Source organism: Rhipicephalus microplus, chromosome X (genome assembly GCF_043290135.1).
Source record: "Rhipicephalus microplus isolate Deutch F79 chromosome X, USDA_Rmic, whole genome shotgun sequence".
Taxonomy (NCBI): domain Eukaryota; kingdom Metazoa; phylum Arthropoda; class Arachnida; order Ixodida; family Ixodidae; genus Rhipicephalus; species Rhipicephalus microplus.
This window is the reverse complement of record NC_134710.1, coordinates 176,847,972-176,864,889: the sequence shown is the minus strand read 5'-3', so window position 1 is coordinate 176,864,889 and position 16,918 is coordinate 176,847,972. Positions and strand designations below refer to the sequence as shown.

The following is a 16,918-nucleotide window of genomic DNA, read 5'->3' as shown; positions in this document are numbered from 1 at the left end:
CACCGGCAAGCTGGCGCTGCCTGGCGGGTTAAGCAAGAGAACCCAAACAAGGTACAAACAAAGACGTGGTTTACTGAAGCGTCAAGGCAGGCTCACCTCCTTTGCCCGCTGCGCAGGCGAATACCAACCAGCTCATGAACATGGCACAACAGAGGCCGTTGGCGACCGACACCAGGAGGGTAACCCATTCTTCTGTTGGGTTGTGGCCGCGGCACCAGTCATACTTGATAAACAGGCACGTGAGCCCACAGGTTGCGCAAAGGCACCACATGGAGAACTGTTTCAGCTATAAGAGGAAGAAAAAAGGTGAGGTGCCCTTGGTTAAACCTCGAGTATCAAGATGCATATTACGTTTTTGTTTTTCGCTTCGACTAAAAGGGTGGTCTAGTCGTTATGGTGTTTTATTGCTGGCCCAAAGGTTGCGGGAATGAATCTCGGCTTAGGAGGCCGCATTTTCGATGAAGACGAAAATGGTTGAGGCCCGTCTATTAAGGTTTCCGGAGCCACTCACTACGGTGCCTTTAATATTCGTATGGCGGCTTAGAGATGTTACACCCTACCAGCTATTATTTCACAGAACACTTTTGAAGAGCCTGCCTTAGCTTGAACAAAAATAATTCTACTTTCTCTTCTACTTACCTGTGCCTTTAACACAACAAATACAACAGAATATAGTTTCAAGCTGTTCGATGATAGTATTACACAGCTTGAACCTCTTCTGTTGGTGGTAAAAGTACACTTTACCCTACATACTCCTGAAAAACGTGGATGGTTGTTTGTATTTCCCGCTGTTCAGATCGAAGCAATAGCTACCATGGGTGTAATACGTGAATCTCTTTGTTTGCAATTATTATTTTTCTTTTTCTGGCCACACCTTCGCTAATGTTTCCAGGGTTATGATCGACAGTCTGATGAAGAACTCTAGAGCAACAGTAGTTAGGTCAGTACGGGAACTTACACGCAACGAGCCCGCGTAGCTCGCACAATAGTGGCTTATGACAGAGCGGTGTCGATCCGCACCTATAGTTGGTCCAGGCGTTACGGGTATGTGCTGAAATTTGTAATCGCCAATCTGAACGTGGCTACTCTACTCCACGTCTTGGTAAAGTATACCAACGGGGCCCTCAGGAGCAGTCTATCGCGTATAACATCCGAGGCGTGGCTCTGCACTGTAGTGACCTCACGTCCAGCAAAACCAACTGATTTCGTCTTCCAGATCCTATCAAAGGCAGCCCGCATGCTTGGCTAATAATCGTGGTGACGCCACGGCACAAGAGCAGCCACGCGCAGCTGGGTGGATCTCGGTGGAGCTATGTCTGGGCTATACACCATGCTATGTGCACCGGTCACAAGGCAACACGAGATAAGGTTAACACTGCACGAAGTTTTCTGTTCCCGGCAGACGAACCAATGCTCGTACTAAACAGCTCGGCTGTTAAAATCATCTGGTGGCTATTTGCAACTTTTGGCATTTATTTGCGAATTAATTGACCAGTGAAATAGAGCAGTCATGAAAGAAGATCATTGCGAGTTTGTCAACACAAATATGGAACACTTGTTAAGCACAGTACTATATCAGGTACAGCCACCAAGTTTATTCACTAACGTGCGGAAGTACAGTTGAAGAATGGAGCCAAGCTGCAACTTGGGTGAGGATAAACGCATCACCATAAAACGAGTGCGGCTAGGCCCATCGACTGTTGGGCTGTTTCTTTTTAAGGACATCAACCCACATTAGCGCACATCAGACCAATCATGTTCTTCGGCAATTCTCGTGAGTGCGGACGTGTAGCGTATCTTCAAATTTTAATTCCACTTTTGCTTGCTGCAGCATTCATCTTTAACACATGAAGTTTGAGCGAAAACTTTGCTTTACTCATGGCGTTGGTTCGTGTGAAGTGCGCTTATGTTGGGTGACGTTCTTAAATAAAAATAGCCTAGTAGACAATGACCTCTGCGGACTGTGCATCTTTCATATATACTTATTTTCACCTTTTTTGTAACATGGCTCTGTCATATGGCAAAGAAAGTGACACCATGAGCTGTAGTATTTTAAAGTTGTGAAAGAGATCGTCATTGAGCTGGCTGCCACAGATCAAGAGTTCCAAACCATGATTTCTAAGCTCTTCACGCATTTGAGCTTATAGAGTGTCCGACGCGTCATATCATCATGTGGAATGCGGCTCACGTGGGTCTTGAGGGAAGAGAAGCAGCTGGTGCTGCTACCCTTGGGCTTATTCACAAGGCATCGCTTCATCCACAGCCTGCTACGGAACCTAATATCTGACCACCCAGCACCCTTAAAGAAATTGCCTGTCTTTATTAAACCTTTCTAACCACTACCCCCCCTCCTGCTCTTCTGCCAAGGTGGCACCTGGGCGCAGTGATGTTCTGTACTACAGCGAAGAATTCCTCTTCAGACACATGGAAATTCCCCATTTCGTGGATTTTTCTCTGCAAGCGTTGATGAAATTTGCAGAATATTTCCCTGCACAACAGTAATAATTTTCGCCCCCATCCACACACACGCATACTATAATTACACGTGTCTCAAGTGCTAGCGACTTCTGAAATCATGAGTAGCTCCTCCACTGCCGCACAGCAAAAGCATGACTTTATTAATTGATATACGGTTAGTACACTGCACATAGTGGCTTTCAGGTCTAACACTAATAGTGAACTAGAAATCGTCCCGCGTAAATATCAGTAACAAATCTCAAAGCCAATGCTTTCTTGATGCATGTGCCAGAACCAATTACAGCATGTGAAGGCGCACTGTTACCGCTAAATATCGGTCGTCGTAGAAACATTTAACCTTTCCTGAAATTCCCTGCCATATCGCGAAGATTCCCTTTTTCCCTCTGGCTCAAAATGGCGGGCGAAAAAAAAACCTGAAAAAGGGAAAATTCTCTGCACGGAACATCACTGTCTGGGCGGCAAGCACTGTCTTCTCCACTTCTTCACGAAGTATTGTACAGTATCGTCCATTGCCGTATTAAGCACTTCAATTCTGCTTTCTCGGGTGTTGGCCCGCACTGTCACCTTGCTAACCTTTATAACAACGTGTGGGCATACTTCCACTCATCTTACCCATGCCACCTCCGTCCCACCAGAGATAACTAGAAAGCTCTCGTGCTAGGCTACTCTGACGTTCAAGCCCAACAGGCATTGGCGGCTAGAAGCCGGGTCTCCGCAGAAGCTACAGGAACATCGAGCTAGGGATCTCTCTTGGTTTTTGTGAAGGCGGGCCCTTCAGACTCGCTTCATCCCCACCTATTAGTGCAAATAGATATATAAATGTTTTTCTTCTAGACCACTCTACCCTAATTAAATATTTGGGTGGCTGTAATTAAGAAGTACGAAGATAGCTGAAGCAACCTTCTACAAATGTTTCCTTATTATCTCATAAACCGTAACAGGAACAGCATTCCCATCTTGCGCTGCCTAGCTATAACCATCTTGATCTGGATACACGCACTTCCAAAAATCTGTATATTTACCTTTGAAATTTTCACGTCACGGTATCTCTGTACCAGTAAGCAAATTATGCAGCCGGCGAAGTAACATATTCCGTGTTGAAAAGGCCATACATATACGTCATAGTGGTAATTGTTCGCTACGCTGAAAAAGAAAAAAAAAGACAGGAATTGACTGTCAGTGGGTTATATTTTAGGATTCCTGTAGCAATCAATACTGCTAAATGATGTAGGCGCTTTCCTTTTTTAAAATCTTGATCAATATAGACAATCACAACGCGCACTGCAAATGACAACTGAAGCGTTGTTCGGATAGCCGTGGCACGTTTGGTGTGCCCTGAAGTGGCAACGTGTACGACTGTGGCATACTTCACTACAGAAAGCCGAGCGCAAAGACATTACAAGAAAGTCAGCTGTTTCGACCTTTTTAATGGAGAGGAGGATCCCCTCCTTTCTGGAATGTTGCAAGGGAGCGCAAAAGCTGGTGTCACAGCCACGGCAACGCATTTGGGGGGGGGGGGGGGGGGTCACACGTGTTAATAACAGCCCAGAAGTGGGAATCGTATGGCGGCGCCCAGGCACCCTACACTGAAAGGGTCTATAGATGCTTCCCTATTTTTCTTGTTCTTTCTTGTCTCAAAACTCTGGACACGTGCCAACTAGCCTAGCTATTTATTTGACTAAGCTAAAATAACGTTACGACTGGGTCATTGAAAAAAATTGAAGACGAGGCTCTTGCTTACCTGAGATCGGTTATGATGGGCATCATAAAGGGGGGATATCCGGTGCCATGCAGCTGCCATACTGTTATGGCAGAACACACCGCCCCCATTACGCCAAATGAAGCAATTTTTCCCCAGTAGTATCTGGAAAGCAGCACAAGGCATTTAGTACGCATTAATCCTTCGTAAAAGTACCATTGAAATAACTTATTTTAGTATTCTTCTTGTCGTGAAACTACAGTTAACTGAATTACTAACAAACTAAGAAAAAAAGTCACAGCTTTGCCGCAAAGGTGAAGCGATAGACGCGATAGCAACAAATTGGAAGGTCACGCGCAGAATGGCAAGCAGATCGAAACGTGTCCCGCGTTTCTCACGCAAAAATGACTAACGAAACGTACTCACAAATACAGGTGAACGCGAATAAGAGCCTTAGTTGTTACTTAGAAATCCTTAGAAAGCGTTAGAAATCCAGCCGAGAGTGTCCATATAATTGCAATAAAAATGGCCTCCAAAGTCAATCTATCATCTCATTGTTCAGAGATGCATGATAACATTTCTGCTACAACACATGCATGAATACGCGCCTTGAGTTGGTTTGCTGTAAAAGACAAAAATTTTCAGTTGCAGCTGTTATACTCACAAGCGTACTGACTGCCCGGATCAAAAAAGAAAATTTTTACAGTTGGCAGATCAAGCATCCAGTCAAGCAATTTTCAGTACAGCTTATGTCTCAATGCCAGGTTGTATGGCCTCCATTAAGAATCAAATATATCGAAATAGGGTTGAATTTGCTGCAGTAGCTGGCATATTACCGTAGCTAACATTTAGCTTTACAGTGCTTTCGTAAGTCAAGACAGAGAAACAACTTTATTTGTTAAAAATTATGAAAAAATCAGTAGCGCATAAAGCACATGACTGAAAACGCGCGAAAGAAAAAAAAGGAAAGAAGCCGCTGGTGACACATTTTCTTGCTCTCCTCAATTTTCACGTCATCGCTCTTTTCATTATTCAACCCACGTAGAATCACTGCAGAATTGCCTTCTTTTTTGTTCGACTGCGAAGCATTCCTTTGCGTACTGCAGGTACTTACAGCATCTATCTATCTATCTATCTATCTATCTATCTATCTATCTATCTATCTATCTATCTATCTATCTATCTATCTATCTATCTATCTATCTATCTATCTATCTATCTATCTATCTATCTATCTATCTATCTATCTATCTATCTATCTATCTATCTATCTATCTATCTATCTATCTATGAATCTATCTATCTATTTATCTATCTATCTATCTATCTATCTATCTATCTATCTATCTATCTATTTATCTATCTATCTATCTATCTATCTATCTATCTATCTATCTATCTATCTATCTATCCTCTTATACGTCGAGATCATGCTCACCTACCTAACTGGGGGTAATAAACCGAAATTTCTGTGGGAGAATAAGATGGTTTGACGGATATGACTCACTGGTTATGAAATAAATATCACAATCCCATCACACACATCGTCGAACCTTTTCCGCCAGACGTGTGGTACATACCTGCGGGTGGGTATGTGCCACAGGCATGTGCCACATGCGGGTGATTGACAGTTTATAGCTACCCAGACGGCGAGAACAGACATGGGTAATTTTAAAGCATGAGCGTTAACAAAACGCTAACATTGTCAGCGTTAACCTGACGAATGCAAGAGATAAATGTCAGGGTGTCATCAGAAATCGAATGAAAATATTTTGCATGGCAATCAAGTATTATGCCCCAGGGCCACGCCAGGTATAGAAACTACTTTTCAAAGAGATTCTAATGTTAATAAAACGTCAACTGTGGTTGCAGTGCTGATTCTTCAATTTTATAAACATTACAAGTGTACTCCTATGATACAGCTGTCGCGTCGGGTTAACGTGAATTAGAGATGGACGCCATCCGCTGAAGTTGATTTATGAGCAGTGTCCAGGACTACCATCCTCGCGAGCACCAGAGCTTCATATCAGTTTACCGCTCCTGGTGATGCTAAAATGCATGTTACTATTGGCATCGTTACGGAACTGTAAACAACTGGTTATATGAAATATATGCGGCTGTTTAACGTGTCTGTGCTTGAATGTTGAACATATAATATTATAGCGTCCTTTTGTAAAACAGAGTCATCTGTCCGCATGTTTCGCTTAGCATCGTTTCCCAAGGTACTAGGAATGAATTTTCAACCGCTTTCTGGAGCATTGATCAGCACCAGCCGAAGGTTGCAGGATCAAATACCCGCCATAGAATTTCCGTTGGAGGCGAAAATGCTTGAGGCCCGTGTGCTTAGATTTAGGTGCACGCTAAACAATCCCAAGTGGTCGGAATTTCCGGAGCCCTCCACTATGGCGCCTCTGATATTTATATAGAGGTTTTGGGACGTTAAAGGCTAGTGGTTATTATTATTGACAGCGCCACCACCAAGTTCATAGCACTTGTCGCTTGCACGTGAAAGGGTCAGCGGGTCCACATAGGTCAGGGGCAGTCAAATGCGTACCTGTACAGCTTGGCTAACATGTAAAGAGCTTGACTTAAATACATCATCATCATCATCATTCTCAGCCTTTGTTAGTCCACTGCAGGACGAAAGGGTCTCCCAAAAATTCCCAGTTTGCCCTACCCTGTGCTATCACTTATTTGTATTGCAAAAAAAAAAAACACGAAATCGAAAAGTAGAGTTCATTCTATACGCTGCCAGGGTATATGATAGCCAACACCTCTTTTATTTTTTTTCAATGCCAGTGAAAACGCGGGCTCCACAATGGGAGCCGTCACTCCATCTTAGTTTAAGCAGTGGTCGCGATGTGACTCCACACGTAAGGTAGGACTAGAGCTAATGTACATGCTACAGTAACTCTAGGTAGGGCTAAAGGACCTAGAACTTCGCAAAGTAGCAGCACTCTCCTCCTCTGATCGCGTTTCTCCTCGGACTTCCCTCTTTTGCACTCGCATTTTGAACGTGGCGCCACCTGCCTTGCTCCTGCGTAGCAGACGCCCTTTGACAAAGAAAGCGCTTGTTTGGCAGTCAGTGCTGTGAAAGCATTCGCGCCAGCCGTCTAACTCATCCTAAAATCGCGTTAACGAGTGTAGCGTTAGCCCATAACAGCTCTGTTTATTGCCACGCACAATGCGTACTTGTAATCAGACCTTGATCGAGTCGCTCATCGCCGCTGTGACCGTATGTTAGCTTTGAGCGCACCCCCTATATTCTTAAATGTAGAACCTCGGGTTTTGTTTTTCTGCCCACCATTTAGTGCGTCTTCGAATAAGTTTTACACTGGAAATAACATTGCTCAAACGTTCATGTGTGGCCGTTATGGCTTACCCTTCTGTTAGCTGGCACGATAGCGCCCTAAGGTTCAGTGTGACTGCCTTTTCTTACTTCCTTACTCAGCGCATCGATGGTGCAAGCTTCGCCGTACAAAGGGTATACAATATGTGCAGAGAGCATTCACAGTGACTGTCATGTAGTAAAAGCAACAACTCGCGTTGACGCTGTCCAATTTTAGTGTTTGGTGAGGCATCCAATGCCTTGATATGTCCGAAGAAGAACCATTTATACATTCGAACAGCTGTGGTTGTTTCCTGTAGGGGTTAGACGGAACAGCTATATTTTGGAAGTGCTCCTTGTGGACGTATCTCACATACGAACTATATTGCCTAAAGATTGAGCATGCGTATGAATGAACTAGCGTGCCATCGTACGCGATTACTTCGTGAGAGCTCCACTCGCAGATATAAACTTTCACACGAAAGAGCAAACAAACTATCGCATGAAATGACACGAATGTGTGAGGTTCCTAAACGATGCACGCACCCAATGGCTCGAAGGCATGCACGTTTTGCATAGCTGCCCTCGCATCACGATTCCCCCGGCTGATCGGTCAACGTAAAAAAGCCACGAATACCAATTCGCCCTGAAATGTACGTGCGCTGCAACAGAAACCAACGAAGAGCACCAATCTTCATGGGACTTACTGCACTCAAGTTTTGTTTATTCAAAGCAGCAACGTGAAATCTCTGAAGTTTCACAATCACAATTTCGAGCGCTTTTCCGCATACATTCTAAACGTGCAAACCAGTACGGCTAACTCAAACCAATCGGTGCATAACGACAAGCATAACCCGTAAGCAAGTATTGTTGACAAAAAAGCAGCCCCCGCTGAAGCGTTAATTAACCCTGAGTTAGAGATCGCGACGTCCTGCAGCACAATTAACTGCGCGGCTATTCTGCAGCATTGCAGCAGGCATTGAATTGAACAAACACTGAACCATACTGAGTCATAATAAGAGACGCGCCAATTACTTCGCCAAGTGCATTCAAAAATGTCAGCCTGAAGTTCTCACTTTCGATTCTACGTGACTATGTTTTTTGTCGCAACTGGTTACGCTTAAAGGGCATTGTCTTATAGAGATTTTGGCCGTAACTAGACTTGTTTTGGCAGGTGAAGGCGCAACAACCGCCTACGACAACGAACAGCGACGTCATTTTTGGATGAAAAGTATTTCACAGCACCGCGCGCAACGGAAGGACTTGTTCGTATCGGTCAAAACAGATGTGCTGTTCCTCAAGGAGTCCACGCCTCCAGAGCAAAGATGGCAGTCGCGAGCAACTGTAAACAAACGAACACTGCGAGTGGGGTCACGTGACGGTACCTGGCCAATATTGACGCGGCGTCCGCCTCGGAGAGGTCGGAGGAATAGTAAAAAAGGGGAAGTGCGTGAATAACCACATACGTCGCTACTGCGAAGTTTTAGGGACTTTAGGTAGGGCCGCTTGTCTTTCACGTACGTCCAAGCGCTTTCCCTCGGAGATGCGATGTTTTCCTTTACGTTTGTCAGATTTGTTCCTTCGTTCATGCTCTTTCTTTGTGGCTCGAAGCAATGCCACTGCGGTCTCGTTGCGCTCTTGAAGTCAGCGCATGCAGCAGCGTCACAATGACGCTTTTGTGTTGTTGGCCCGCATAGCACGACAAATGGCGACAGGCTATCTCAAAACACCCTCTCTCTTCCAAAGCCAGCGTGACGGCCAATATTGTGAACACGGGGAATGCAACACGCCGCCACGCGGATCTGTACATAACTGAACAAAAAATAATTTCATGTAATTTCTGTCGTGAGGCTCCACACGATGGGTTCTCTATCCCGTCACCGCAAAGCACACGCAATAACTAGGGAATAAGCGAGAGCAGGAGTGGGCTGCAGGAAAGTATGGTCAATGGCTGGATCGAGCGCACTTGGCTGGCATTGAAAAAGATAGAGGTGTTGTAGTAGCACTTCAATTAACTGAGGCTCTATTTTAATCTTGCGGCTTCGATATACAAGCCGTAATATTCGCAATCAGTTATGACGTCTAAAGTGTGTCCTAAATAAATACAAGTTCACTAAATGTGAATGATACTCACCGTTTAAGTATCAAAACTGTCGGCATTGCGACCATGAACAGTTGGAAGTCTACTGATATAAACCACAACAACCCTAGAAATCCCTAGAAAAAAAAAATAAAGTTTATAATATATAACATGTGTTAATAACTTGACTTTATTTGTTATACACTTATAAAGTACTTATAGCGCACGTGTAGTGCGTCATATGCACGTTTTTTTTTTTGCTGATAAGGTTTGTTTACGTCAAATGACAATAGCAGCATGGTTCATCTAATCTAATAAATCAGTTCTAAAAAGAAATTTAATGTTTTATAACGTAGTGATAGAGGCACATGCGTGATGCGTTCGTCTCAACGGGCTAAATCGTGAAAAATTCTCGCACTGCGAGTCATGATGTACCGAATTGAAAAAACACTGCGCAAAAAAAACACGAGGACTATAAAGAAACACAACATATGAGCAAAAGCTATTGGCCGAATTTATTCATAGACACACGGAAGCTCATACATGAAAAAGAAAGAAAAACACCATCTTGACGTGCATAGGATCTATCGCGACGACAGGAAGGCAATCTATTTCTTCAAGTGTCATTCCTATCACAATATGTCGCGATAGAGCCTCTGTGCATTGTGATGATCTGGTGTTTTTTAACGTGCGCTCACATTGCACAGTATACACGGTCCTCTGGGATTTCACCTCCACTGAAATGCGACCGCCCCCACCGGGACCGAGCCAGTGACCTTCGAGTCAACAGCGGAGCAGCCTAGCCACTGCTCTACCGAAGCAGACATGCTTGCACAAGCTAGCTTGATATCAGTGCGGTATGTCTTTTTCTGGGGTCAGCAATACACGTATTCACAGAACACGGTAAAAGTACCCATACATGAAAAATAACTCCTTAGTTCTCCTACAATCTCGTAATAATAAAGGATTGCTTGACTAGAGTTCTATAGATATTCCTGCCACAGCATCCACAACTACACTCTCTCAGCATGGCACGTTACTCATTGTAATACTAGCGCAGCATTTTTTTTTTTCATTTAAGGACGAAATAAAAAGAAAGCCATTCACCTCCCAGTACCATGTCAAATAAAATTAGTATTTATACAGGCAAAGTAAGTGATAGATACGGGTATTCTTGTACAGCTCTGCTCAAAAATTCTTATAATTATGCTTGTGGTTTTTGATGGTAATACCTAACCTGTTGTCTGCGGTCGCCGACATTCCGAACTTGCAGCAAAATTTGCCACCACTCATTAGAAAACTCGGTGTGAATTTTCTCCATCAGTGCCTTCAGGTTAGGACCGGATGCAAACACAGGCACTACGAAGCAGCACATGATGACGAAAAATACCGGCGGGGTCGTCCTGTAATAAAAGTTTATCATAGTTACCGTACTGTTGTGCGACTCATTATAACATAATAAACACTGATTGTCAACGAAGTCGAATAGGCAGACATAAAATAGGGGGAAGTATTTACCTTAAATGCCGGCGGACAATTGCTACCAGCCAGATACAAAATCGATTCAGGTGCGTTCTCGATAATTTGTCGATGTTGTACACCATTAGGAATCCACTGCAAGGACAATGAAACGGTAATGAAGGTCCGCATAAAATCTGCTGTCAAAGATCGCATAAACATTGTACTGTGGAGCGATGTTAGCTATGTGAAATTAGCCCATGTGAAACCAATATACAAAAGTGGTGACAAGAACAAACTAACCAACTACACGCCCATATCATTAACATCTGTTGTGTGCAAACTACTTGAACATGTCTTATCGTCTCAAATCATGCAGTAAATTACAAGTAATTTCATTATTTTTCCGAACCAACATGGTTTTCAACGTGGCCGATCATGCGAATCGCAGCTTTTCGAGGTAACTACAGACATAAATCTCTACCTTCATGAGCTTATACAAACCGAGGCTATTTTTATTGATTTCACAAACGCATTTGACTGCGTGCCCCATTACCGCCTACTATACAAAATGAGGCTGATTTACATTCATGAAAAAAGTACTCAACTGGGTCAAAGAATATTTAAACAACAGATGGCACGCCATTGTGATTAACAATGTTCGTTCATCATTTCGACATGTTATCTCCGGAACGCCCTAGGGTTCTGTTTCAGGACCGACTCTATTTCTCATTTATATAAATGATATTCATAAAGGTATACATTCATAAATCTGGCTGTATGCAGACGACTGCGTTTTGTACCGACCAATAAGATGTGAGTATGACTGTGCTAAGCTAAAAGATGACTAGTATACGATTGAACGATGGTGTTCACAATGGCAAATGGGTGCGAATATTACTAAAACTAAGCTTATGAGATTTAACACTTCCTGCCAAATTACATAGGAAACTTACATTCTCAATGGTGAAGCCTGAGAAAGCACAGCATCGTTAAAATATCCAGGTATTTATTTCTCTACTAATTTGTCTTGGCAAAATTATGTGGATTTTGTTGTTTCTGCGGCATGAAAAACACTTGGCTTCTTTTATCGTACACTTCGTCAGGCTGACAGTAGTACTAAACCTCTTGCATACACTACCATACTCCACCCGAAGCATGAGTACGCCTCTTTTATATGGAACCCGCACAACATGTATCTAATCAACAAACTGTAATCTTTGCAAAATAGGGCGGTGCGTTTTATTTCTGGTAGTTATTCACAGCAATCAAGCATCACATAAAGTATGAACTTAGTCTCACCCCTTTGCAGACTAGAAGAAAAATATGCCTGTTAGCCTTTCTTTATCAGCTTTTTCATCAACCAAGTACATTCTCTCAAGAACACATCGTACCCACGAAAAAGATTTTTCCACGTATCAATCACAAATTTAAGGTTGAGCAACTTTTTGCCCGCACTAACCTATTACAGTTTTCATGCTTACACCTAGCTATCTCAGAATAGAATCGTCTCCCCAGTAACATAGCCGAAATAACGGACCACGCAGTATTTAAAAACGTTTTAAATTAGGCATTTTTATAAAGGTACATTTTAGCCTTGAAGTATTAGCGATTATTCTTATCATGTAGAATGTGTATCCTGATCATGTTGACGCGATGCCTGTATATGCAAGACAAACAATGTGCGTATAATTCTTCTGTAACGAAATAAATGCAGTACGTTGATGCCGATTGATGAGAAGTGCAATGCTAGGAATTTCTATTTTTGCTTCACTGTTTCCTTTTTTTCTTGCCTTATTTTGTTTATATTTGCACTTTACATGAAATGTTATGCTTTATGCCCCCGTTGGGCCCTTAGGGTAAATAAACAAAAAATAAACTCGTAAAGCAATTTGTGAAAATGCAGAATTTGTCTAGCGGTGAAAGTCAGTTAAAACATCCGCAGACACTTGAAGAGGAGTATTATGAACATTAAATTTCTATTGCGGAAAATTTTAGCCAGGCTATCCACGGAAATGTTTTTTACCATTCCCTTAACAACAAAACAAAAACTTTTACACGATACCACAGAGACACCTGATGCATTGCCGCAAGCTTTACCTTTTCACGAGCGTAACGAGAAATGAAGTCACTCCCGCAAAACAGAGGTTTGCGAACGTGCACCACTATTAAAAGTTTGTGGTGTGTTCACGTACAGCACGCTGAAAACCGCTGAAGTAGCTTAGCGGCTACGCTGCTGCATTTCTAAGCTCGAAGACTCCACTTACACAACCGGCCACACCAGCCCTACTTCGATGAGGATGGACTGCGAAGACATTCGTGTGCTTACATTTAGATGCATGCTAATACAAACTCATATAGTCTTAATTATTTCAGCACTCCCCCTCTACGGCGCAGTGCATATTCATATCGGGATCTTCGCCGTAAAACGCCAGAGTTTCATTTTTTTACCATAGCGTTTTAGTGCATGTTCATGCTCTGTTATATACGTCCGCAGAAATAAACTGAATAGAGATGGAAATTTGGGTAAGCTAGAGTGCGTTTGTGGTTAACAGCGCAAAAGCAATTCACTATTACATGTACATGAGCATGGTTAGCCATGTCCGCAGTAATAGCATTGCTTTGTTTGTACGCCGCTTTTGCAACATCTAGTAAGTCAGTGGTCAGTGACCACTCGAAAATTCCAAGCTATAAACATACTTTGCAATAACGTCTGTAATGTCTCTTCTCGTATTTTTTCTGAACATAGGGCAAGCAAATAAATGGGTGCTATATTTTAATAGGCACTAGGTATTCCTTTCACATATAATATCTCGATGGGATTCAACTGATACATCTCTCTCGAATCATGTCACGCAGTTTCGCGAAGAAAAATGCACTTCTAAAAGGTTTTTCTTTCTCTTCCTTTTTTTTATTTTTTTACAGGAATAGCTCTACTCCTTCAGATTATAAGCCAGAAATCTGATCTTCAAGCTCAGCCAAGGTCACGCCAGCGTCCTTACTCTGAGCACCTCGCTTTTGTGGCGTCACGTGAGCACGCACACAGAAAAAAAAATCACCCTCGTAGGCGTGTTCACGAAAGCTCTGCGTGTGGTTCTGCATGTGGTTCTATGGAACCACATGCAGCTGCACGTTAGACATGCTAATCTCAGCGAAAAATGTTTTTTGTCAGGATTCCGTGCTTCGGAGGCACAATGCGCAAGCTTTTCACCCGTATACAGCGACTAGTCTTACTTCGTATACTATTCCAGTGTGTTTCTATCGCATTGATTGCTTCGGAATTTTGAAGAAACTGCGGATTTTTGTATTTGTACTGAGGCGATGCTGAAACTTCGACACTACCCATGCTTGTGCGGTCTTGTAAAATGCAGTGTCACGTAAAAAATCACAAAGCCTGTTCCCACTTTCCCTTTAGTTGGCACTCGAACCTTCAGGCAGCGGACCTCATCTTCTTTTCAAGGGCGGTATCATTTCCTTCTTACACACCGAGAAGCCTAATGTCTATTTGATATCCCTCATGTGATTGTACTGAACGTATCCTTCGTTTTCAACTGTTTTATTGTTCTTTTTTATGTATATAAGACAATATGAAACAAGTGGCTTCCGCCTCCCGAAGAAGCAAACTTGATAACTTCGGCATCAATTATTGATGTCTGCAAAGTGCTTCCTGGACGTTAAGTGAAACGAAGTGTTATTTTCCTTTCTTTTACAAAGCAGGAAGTGGCGGCTAAAGGACGAAACACCTCAGGAAAGCCGCGGCACCCCTTCAAAGAATCTGTGCATTTTATAGGCATTAGTGTATGCATTATATGAGTGTAGGTTCGTACCTGATAAAGAAGAACACGTCCACACCCCAGTAACCGGCCAGAACGAAACCGAATCCCAGTGTGTCAGCATAATGGAGAATGTTGACTATTCGAGCTGAAACAAAAATATTTGTAGTTTTCAATATGGGCATTAACACCCCAGAGCACTTTCTTTACAGTCGTCTTTAAAACGCTCGCTCTGACTATAGAGTCGAACTTTATTTTTAGGGCAATGTATAACAGAACGCAGACGTACCATGACGATTTTATTCATAAATGTCCTTCGCTTTTCTGAAAAATAAACTTTTTCGCTTCATGTTCACTTCACGACGCAGTAATCAGTATAAGGCAATGGTCTGAAAGCGATGAGCTTGGGCAGTATTTCTGGAACAACTTTCGGAGCTTATGCAAAGTAAGCCTACCCAAACTCTGTTGTTTACTCCCAGTGCATCTACCAAAAATAATAGTAGACACCATCACACTGCGTTTGACATGGCCGTTGCGTCTACGAAAAGAGGCACTTGCAACGTGGTTATTATTATTTTCGTAAGTATGAATTGTCCGGAGCCGCTGAACCAAACGAGATGTCTAGCGGTTTTATTAGAATGTAAAATTATTAGCCAGAATTGTGGCCACTATATTTTCAGACACAGGCGTTATTGCTTTAGTTGCTTTGATTTGAATTAGCAATCATGAGCTTACTTCTTTAGAATCAATAGCAATACGCGTCATGTTACGTTTTCAGTTCGTTTGAAGGGACCTACAACTAACCAGAAGGTGTGATGAGCTCCTAGTAGAAACGAAAAGACCATGAAATATAGTCAGAGCCAAGCATTCCTTTCGCTTTCTGATTAAGACTTGTAGCTTTAACTCGCACCTAAAAGTAACAAAAACCTTGATGTGGAGTAGCTTAGCGGAGAAGAAAGGAATCTTGATTATGAAATATGGAGTATATCATGCTGTACGTTGCCGCGTAGTCTGATGCTCTTATGAATGCCAGCTCTCAAAATTAGAGTATGTATATTGTTATCCAGCCCCGCTGAATTCTGAGCTGCTTAAGGCGTTACGTAGTTGCTCGATGAGAAGCGGCGCTGCTATCGAGCCGCGGCGCATGCATTCAGAGTGCACGCATCTGCAGTAAACCACCACGCTCTAACATGAACTACTCTCACGCTTACCTTTTGCATCAAGTGAGTACATTAGTCATATTCGCTACAGATAGAAAATTCTGATTACAATTATCTTACCACGTTTTCCACTTAGAAACTCCTTTAATACTCACTGGCCGGCAAGCTTTTCGTTCCCTTATGAAATGGCACCATAACAATAGGTTGTTGGTCTGTTTAAGCGAATACATCCTAAAATGCCCCGTTGCAAACGTGCGATAACTGCAGACGGTCCTGCAGGGGTACTTGAAGAGATAACAAAATTACTTTATCCTGAGGTTTATTCACTCCAAAGGCACTAAAAGCTTCCACAGTGGTTTTTATTAGACAGAGTGTTCTAGGGTATTGGTATTACACTGATAAAAAAAGCTAGAGAATCCAATACTCGGTGCTTCCAATACAGCACCTTTTGTGCAAGGATTGCTTGATGCACGACAGTACAATGTACTAAATGCAAAACATTTCTTTGAGTACTGCAATCACTTTTGACGTGCATATATATATATATATATATATATATATATATATATATATATATATATATATATATATATATATATAGATATAGATATATATATATAAATATATATATATATATATATATATATATATATATATATATATATATATATATATATATATATATATATATATATATATATATATATATATATATATATATATATATATATATATATATATATATATATATATATATATATAAATGGATCACACTTTTAACTTGGCGTGAACTAAAAATTAGAATAGAGAGGTAAGATGGTTTGACGAATATGACGTGCTCGTCAAAACATGCGTGCGTAAGGTCCCATCGCGTATGCCGTCAAACACTTCACGCCAAACAATAGCACATACTCGTGGGCGGGTATGTGCCAACTCTATTCG

General features: G+C 42.2%; 1 protein-coding gene across 1 annotated transcript in view; it reads right to left on the bottom strand.

Annotated features, from left to right (window-relative positions):
• Positions 1 to 16,918, bottom strand: part of LOC119177216 (nose resistant to fluoxetine protein 6) — a 48,791-nt gene that overhangs the window by 2,810 nt on the left and 29,063 nt on the right. Inside the window, exons 7-13 of the mRNA XM_037428634.2 lie at positions 14,871 to 14,964; positions 11,104 to 11,199; positions 10,823 to 10,988; positions 9,640 to 9,722; positions 4,220 to 4,342; positions 3,501 to 3,621; positions 97 to 286 (exon numbers count right to left, since the gene is read on the bottom strand). Coding sequence (XP_037284531.2) covers positions 97 to 286; positions 3,501 to 3,621; positions 4,220 to 4,342; positions 9,640 to 9,722; positions 10,823 to 10,988; positions 11,104 to 11,199; positions 14,871 to 14,964 — 873 coding nt within the window. The remainder of the gene's footprint in view (positions 1 to 96; positions 287 to 3,500; positions 3,622 to 4,219; positions 4,343 to 9,639; positions 9,723 to 10,822; positions 10,989 to 11,103; positions 11,200 to 14,870; positions 14,965 to 16,918) is intronic.